We start from the raw sequence: 7,895 nt of genomic DNA, 5'->3' as shown, positions 1-7,895 counted from the left end.
CCCTCGGAGTAGTAGTTTAATTAGTTTATGTCCTGCTATAGAGACGATTCTAGTATTTACCAAAATTGTCTAGACCATCTTTTGGTTTAGATTTTGTTTTGAATCTGCGATCATGTTCCGCCACTTATTTCTCATGTTCCTCGCATGTGCGCCGCTCGGGCGAATGGCTGGGGAGTAAAAAATATATTTATAAGCCTTAGTAGTTGAGTTGTCAATTCGTTCACACCTGGAGAGACAACTTGCTTGCAGCAATTTATGAGTAGCACGGTAATACGATAGCAGTGGTGATAATATAAGAAGGAATGGTAACAAGTTTGCAGAGTAAAGCAATAGTAGTGATTGTAGGCATGGACTAAGCGATGGGGTCGCTCAGATGAGATTCAACATGCAACGAATAGCATAAGAATGAATCCTATAACTACTTAGGGCATAAGAATGAATCAGATAACTACTGCCAACCATCCAATGCTATCCGCATACATTTCAAATCGGCTTTAAACAAACCGGGTGAATTACATGCAAATCGGATGATTTTCATTCAAACCCGATGAAAACATTTACATTTCAGGCATATTTTCAACTATACTATAACGGGCTGCAGTACAACTAGTCTACCGCCGGCCGTGGCAGATCTCCACTCCCACGACATGTATTCCCCATGTAGGATAACCCTCTCATCAGACTGCCGATAGTCCTGGAGGGATATGCTTCAGCGAGAGGGGAAGAATAGCCTCCCTCCGCTTCCGTGAAGCACGAATTAGAGTTAGTTTTTGGGTAGGGCAAGACGGTTGCCGTGGTCTACGCCCCCGCTCACCGGTCAAGACACCGGCTATGTAACACGGCGGAGCGGTGGTAGTGGCCTTCGTAGGACCCAAGCGGCGGCGGCCTCCCATGATCCACTTGTCTTGGCTGTCCACGGTGGCCGAGGACTTGTCGGCCTCCGCCGACATGGCTTCTATCCCCACCTACTTGACGTGTAGCCGCCATTGCTTGCGGTGGATTTGTCAGGAGATGACGTTGTCCACCCTAGATGGAGAAGGAGGGGGTGTCGATGGCGATGGTGGTGACACCGGATCCGGAGGGTTTGCCGGCAAGCCAACCTGCACCGGCTGGCTCGTCGGGGCACCCAAGCAACTACAATGCGGGAGAACTCCTTCTGTTCACCAGAGGCCATGGCGGGTGTTGGGCAAGGAGGAGATGGAGAGAACGAAGGTGAGGAGTGGTTCTTGCCCGACGTCTGGACACATTTATATAGCAGGCCGGAGAGGTGTCTAATGCTTGCCTGGCGCCTAGACACGTTTATAGTAGGGCTCGGCACACACGCCCGTTTTATGGAGGTAGGCGGGCAGACGGATGAGTGCACAGGGGGCGGCGTTCTCGGCCGACCTGCCGCTTCAATGACGGTGTTTCTATAATCAAAGGGCTTGGAGGAAAAATTTCAGATCCTCCAATTTTTTTTTCCAATGAGAATCCTACAATCCAAAGAGGCCCAACGAAGGCAAAGAAAAAAACAGAAAAAATAACTGCTTTGTCTAAGTGACACTCACACGGTGCGTTATTTTGTCGAAGTGACGATCACTCGTGAGTTTCAGTTGTTTCCTTTGTCCTCCTACTCCTCGCCGTGGCGGCCGGTGCTAGGGCTTGCGGATCGTCGTCGCCGCCGGCCAGGAGAACGGCGGCAGGGCGATTTGGGTCTCGGGACACCCGAATCGGAGGTAGGCCGAGCCCCTCCCCTCTCTTCTATCCTCTTCTCCGACTCCAGCGCCAGAGCAGTAACAGATTGTTCTCTAACTAGTTGCTTCGAGCAATCGAATGTTCATTTCTTTCCGAGATAATATGATCCAATCCACACAGTTCTGAGACCGGATTTGGTTTTGATTTGTGGTTTCTCAACAGATTGGCAGCTGAACTTGCCAAAATCAAAAGAAATTGCGGGAGGGGACTGCTTCTGTGGTTCGATTGGTGCCCCGATGGCGAGCATCTGCAGCAGCGGTGCTTCCTCTTCCTCCGGGAGGAGGGTGTGGAAGAGGATGAAGAAGAGGAGCCTGCGCAGCTTCACGATCTGCCCGATGTGAGTGGGTGCAGGCAGCAGTGCACACCTCCACTGTTCATCCTGGTTTCAGATTTTAGCAAAGGGGGCTCAGCCCACTCATTCAGTCATAAGTAAATTGGTTCGGCAAACGGAATCATAATTCCTCTGTAAATTGAACCTTGTCTGCACCTCCACTTATTCCTTGTCTGCACGCAGGACATTCTTGTCGACGTGGTGTCGCACTTGGGGTTCGCGGACGCCGCGCGCACGAGCGTGCTGTCGAGCAGGTGGAGACAGCTCTGGAGTGCATGTGACAGAAGGGCCCTGGTCTTCACCAGAGAGACAATGTTCCGGCCCAGAAGCCCAGCGCAAGGTGAAGAAGACTTCATCAGGAACGTCGACAGTGTGCTACGCCAGCTCAGTCCCACCGACCCCAGGGACAAGTTCGTGCTCGAGTTCAGGTTCATTCAATCCAACATGGAGTGCCATGTCGACCAATGGGTTGCCTTCTGCGCAGCGTCGAGGGCCAAGGACGTTGTGTTCGATTTCAATCCGGGGTCGTGGGGCACCTACTCGCACAGCTTCCCACTGAAGCATTTCAGAAATGGCTCTCCTGCCGTCAGGTCTCTGCACCTCATGTCTGTCGACCTGTACCCGCCGGCGGTGCCGCCTGATTTCCGCGGCTTCACAAACCTAAGAGAGCTCAAGCTCGACTCCGTGCTAGGAGATATCCATTGCCTGCTGCTGCCGGCCTTCTCTGTCCTCGAGTGGCTAAGCATCACACGCTGCACCCTCCACAGCTTCAGTACATTCCAGCCGCTGGGTCGGCTGCGTTACATGTGTGTCCAGTACTGTCATATGCACGAGCTTGAGGTGCAAGCTCCGAACCTTGCTAAGTTCGAGTTTGCCAGCTTTGAGGTCCATCCGGTGTTTGTGCTCGATGAATGCCTAGACATACAAGAGGTGACTGTCACGGTGCTAACAGAGGAGGATGTTTTCGACTACGCCTTTGCAAAGCTTCCTGCTGGCGGTATGTCGTATGCACGGAAGCTCTCGATGCGAATTGCTATTGATACCCAGGTGTGTTTGTTCAGTGCTGATTGAAGTTGATACCCCTGTTGTTGTGTTCTACTTCACTGTTGTTTGGCCTCTAAACATTTTCATTCCACCTTTATTGCCATTGTTGTCATCCCAGAATATTTCTCATGTCATTGTTGCACGATGTATCAGGTGCTTCAATTTGCAGGATGCCCCAGCAGCTTCATCAACCTGAAGCATCTTATATTGACCATGCATGTCCGTGTACGTTATGACTCTACCAGTGGCATCCTTCGTTTGGCTTCCCTTTTGGAGTTGGCCCCTGTTCTGGAACAACTGGAACTGCATGTAGGTTTCTCTCATTTCTCTCTTTTGCATTTACTTGGCCTTTTCTACTGTCATATGCATTTCTCCACCAAGTTAGAAATAGAGATAATATTATAATTCGTTTTAATTTAATTCACTCCCTGTGTGTAGTGTAGTTACATGGAGTTTCAGCCACATACACTAGAATTAGGAAAGCTGCTTCCCTCATAGTGATTCCTTTTAACTGACGAGTTAGAATAAGGTAACCCATTCAATTAGTTAAGAGTATGATAGGAAAAGTCATGAAATTTTCATTGAATTTGTAAATGTCGTGTATTCTCACACAGTTAAGAAAGCCTAAAATAGTGGCATCTACTCTTGATGGAAGACTCTTTACCTGGACATAATTATTTGAATTATAATATGACAATTATCTCAACAACAATGAATTAGTGTTTCTCTGTACTAACCTGGCAATCTAACCATGCTTCTTGGTTACGGACTGAAAATCATAAATACACCCTTGAGAACAACATGGCAATGGGCCAAGCTCCTTCCAAGCAGATGCTGTGCATTTGTCTTGCACGGGTGCACCGTTTCTGTGACTATATAGCTATGTAGCCACATCGAGCGAAGTTTATTGTTTGACATTTTTTGGCATGGTGGCTATGTTTGTTTTAGTCTTTATTGTATTTATAAGTTGGTGTGCTTACCCTAGTACAAGTTAGTTGCCTTGGTGAAGAAATAGAAATGGATGAGTTGGTATATTTTACAATGCAGATGGAATGTCAGTACAGTGAGGGGGTGGAGAACATGTGGCTGAAGGAGTGGCCCCTGCCCATTCAGCCACACGATCATCTGAAGACGGTCCACATGAGCGGAGTCTACGGCAACATCGACCTACTCAATCTGGCGCTGCACTTTGCTCGATGCGCCATGGTGCTGGAGCGCATGGTGATTGGCCCGATGGTGAAGAAGAACTACGTGATGACTCGTGACTCACTGGAGGAGGGCCGACAAATGGCCAGGGAGCACCTTAGGGGAAAGGGGTTTGACGGCATTCTCACCTTCTTGTGAAGCTCCAAAACGGCTGTTGGCAAGCTTCAAGGTAAATATTACACAGGTTGAAGAAAAGAACTGGGTTGCTCAGAATCACTGGTAGACTGGCCAACATTGCCAAGTGCCGACAGAACAAAAAGTTGTAGGGTTGCGAGCAGAGCTTGAAGCCAAGCCATCTCTACCCCAACCTTAATTTTATTTGTAGCATCTTTCTGAAGAGGTGGGAATTGATAACTTTCTGTATTGTACAGTGCAGATACAATATTTATACACACTCCCTCCGTCCAAAAATACTTGTAGGAGAAATAGATGTATCTAGATGTATTTTAGTTCTAGATACACTCATTTTTATCCATTTCTTCGATAAGTATTTCCGGACGGAGGGAGTACTATAAATGAACAAACATATAAACACATCAAAAAATATTGAAGTGACAAATATTGTACTGTGGACGGAAGTGATTTTTTTCATCTTTTATTCTTTGCTTTCTTTATATTTTGAACACATTCGGATCAACAAAATCACCAAACAAAAAATTGAAACATAACATGTTTTCCACAAGAAATTATAGTTCCGCTGACATTCGTGCATTGATTCATGATAGATGTTTGAGTTGTAGAAACAGTAAACTTTAAGATTTAATATTACCATCACATTTACGTATTCAATGTTTCTCGTGTTGCACTACAACATGGAGGGCTTTATCATACACCACTACTGAAACGGGACAGAAAAGCGGGAGGGCAGTTTTGGCTCCCAGGTGCGTGTGCTCCCTTGTGAACAGTAAATTCAAAACAAATAGTAAATAAATTTAACAAATAAATCTGATTTTGGTGTGTGTGGATATTCATGTTAGTGTCGCAAGCATGTTTAACAATTTTTCATGCGAATCGGAGTAGCAGTGTTTCGTCGTTGAAAAAAACAAGTTGGGTGTAAGATTTGGCGCTTAACATGTTTTTTTTTTTTTGCATGAGCCAAAACGCTTAAGCTTTTCACCTAAAAATTTGCAGGTAGCATTTGGATGTGACTATGGACACATCTATTTTTTTGGTATCTTTTTAACATTTGAAAAAAACATTTTTCGTGCGCAAGAGCTTGTGCTCCTGTAAGCTGAATTGGATTTCCGCAGAAAAGCCCACTAGGAAAAAGGGCAATTCGACGAAGGGTGGCATGTGCGGTGTTTCGGCCCCTTGGGGACACATGCTCCCCGAGAATTTCCTATATGACGCTCTCTTCGTCAAACTGTCAAGCGAACGCACGTACAAGCGACACGAGCGAGCGATTTGGGCCGGCCCATCACGTAAATATTTCACGTCCTGGTTTTGGGAACCTTGTGAGGGTTCCCAGCTGGTTTTTTCTGGTTTTGGAAACCTTCTAGAAGGTTCCTGAACCATTTTTTATTTTCATTTTTTTCTGTTTCCTTTTTATTTTCTTTTTTATGTTTCTTTTTCTTTTCTTCTTTTCTGTTTTCGTTTTTAAAAAATGTTATCTTTTCTGTTTTTCAAAAAGTGTTCATATTTTAAAAAAATGTTCAATTTTCAAAAATGTGTTCGTGTTTTCAAATTTTGTTCCGGAGTTTCAGAAATTTTTTTGTCTTTTCAATTTTTGGTCGGTTGTTTCAAAAAATGTTTCCGATTTCAAGAAAAAATCACATATTCAAAAAATGTTCACTTTTTAAAAATTTGTTTGTGTTCTAAAATTTGGTTCGGGAATTTCAAAAAATGTTCGGGTTTTCAAATTTTGTTCAGAATTTCAAAAAATGTTTCTGCATTCAAATTTTGTTCATAGATCCAAAAAAAAATTGTGCTTTTGAATTTTGTTCAGAGTTTCAAAAAACATTCATGTTTTCAAAATTTTAAAAATATTCCCACTTTTTAAAAATTGTTGAAAGATTCAAAATTTCATGGTTTCAGAAAATGTTCGCAAATTTGTAGAACCTTTTGCGTTTAAAAAAAATGGTCACTTAAAAAAAAGAGGGTGGTACAGTGGACCGAGAGCGCTACAGTACCGTCTTGCTGCAGTAGCCCGGGTTGCTACAGTGCCCGCTGCCTCGCTACAGGCTTTCTTTTAGTTCGATCGCTCGCTACAGGCGACGATCCTGTGCGCTAGTGGGACGGCCCAGTTGGCCGCTCCCCTGTGCGGGAGGCTGGCAACCTGACGCAGAATGCGTCATATAGGTGCTCTCTGCTCCCTGTTGAACAGAACAACAAGAAGAAAAAAACTGATTTTGTTTACAGCTCACGTGTTCATGTCTTCTATGTGGGTGAAATTTTCATGGAAGAAACCATGAGGAATACACTTTTCTGGAGCAAAGAAATATTACATAAAAATAATTTAATGGAAGGGGTTAGGATGAACCAAAGCTATAATAAGTGGGCACTCCGGGGCGAGGGCCACACACCCTCGTTACGATGTTCAATATGGGAATGAAAATACATTTGATACGTGTCCGACCGGTAACTTACTCCATAACGGGGCATACCGAGCAATGGCGTGTCTAGCAATGATAAATCCGTTTGTTCTCTATCAATATTAAGTGTTTTGGGTTTTTAACAATTATTTATCATTCCAGTCATTTTATATGGAATACAGTTGAAATGCGAAAAAGAAAACTTGTGTCTGGCCGAAGAACGGCCATTATTGTACCTCCCGCCCTGAGCGTGGAAGGGAAGTTAGGCTAGTCTCGGTTGTGACAATGGCGTCTTCTTCCGGCGATTTTTGCTCTAGGGGTTGGAGCTATGGTAGCCTCGGCAGCTCAAATGATTTCATCCCTGGCATTGTCCAAATTGATTCTAAACGGAAATCGTGTTTCATCCGATTGCATTTTTTTTCTCTTTCAGTCCGGGTCCTCTTTGCGTTTTTCTGGTTTGTTTTCCCTTGTGATTTTTTTCGTGGGTGTATATCAGTTGGGTGGACACATTACTAATGACGAGGATCAATAAGAATATGTCAAAAAAAGGATCAATAAGCATTTTTTTCCGCTAAAAATATACAGGTTTTGTATTTAACGAGCGTCCGTCCGCTCGTGAAACTCCTGGCGCGGCGGCATCTGCGTCGCTGATCCATGAATGGACGGCATAGATAACTTAGCCAATGTGCATCCCGTCATCTCCACTGCTTAGCTCCGGGCGGATGCACCGGGTGTCATGCCCAGCCCAGTGCGCCACCGTCGCGCTGTATCTCCCGTCTCACCTCGTCGTCGTCCACCACGCCGCCGCCGCCCTTCTCCCTCCCTCCGTCCTATCAATCGAGCAAGCGCGCGCGCTTGGGGACGACGGCCAGCGCTAACCTCCCTCCCTCCCTCCCTCCGATGGATCCCGCCCACTTCAGCTCTCTCTCTTCTCCTCTTTCGGTTGAGCACACGCCGCCGCGCACGGCAGCTGTTCGACGGAATGCCGCAGCGGATCCTCTCTCTCGAAGAGCTCCGTTTCGACTGGATTCAGCTTCTCCTCCGTCACC

The 7,895-nt window shown here is 45.7% G+C and overlaps 1 protein-coding gene across 1 annotated transcript in view; it reads left to right on the top strand.

The window, feature by feature from the left end:
• Positions 1 to 4,802, top strand: part of LOC119284300 (putative F-box protein At3g44060) — an 8,184-nt gene extending 3,382 nt beyond the window's left edge. Inside the window, exons 3-6 of the mRNA XM_037563483.1 lie at positions 1,897 to 2,071; positions 2,249 to 3,112; positions 3,263 to 3,418; positions 4,157 to 4,802. Of these exons, the coding sequence (XP_037419380.1) occupies positions 1,897 to 2,071; positions 2,249 to 3,112; positions 3,263 to 3,418; positions 4,157 to 4,453 (1,492 nt within the window). The 3' untranslated portion in view covers positions 4,454 to 4,802. The remainder of the gene's footprint in view (positions 1 to 1,896; positions 2,072 to 2,248; positions 3,113 to 3,262; positions 3,419 to 4,156) is intronic.
• The last annotated feature ends 3,093 nt before the right edge of the window (positions 4,803 to 7,895 follow it).

Source organism: Triticum dicoccoides, chromosome 4A (assembly GCF_002162155.2).
Source record: "Triticum dicoccoides isolate Atlit2015 ecotype Zavitan chromosome 4A, WEW_v2.0, whole genome shotgun sequence".
NCBI classification, from domain to species: Eukaryota; Viridiplantae; Streptophyta; class Magnoliopsida; order Poales; family Poaceae; genus Triticum; species Triticum dicoccoides.
Note: the sequence above shows the minus strand (reverse complement) of the source record. Positions and strands in the feature narration are given on the sequence as shown.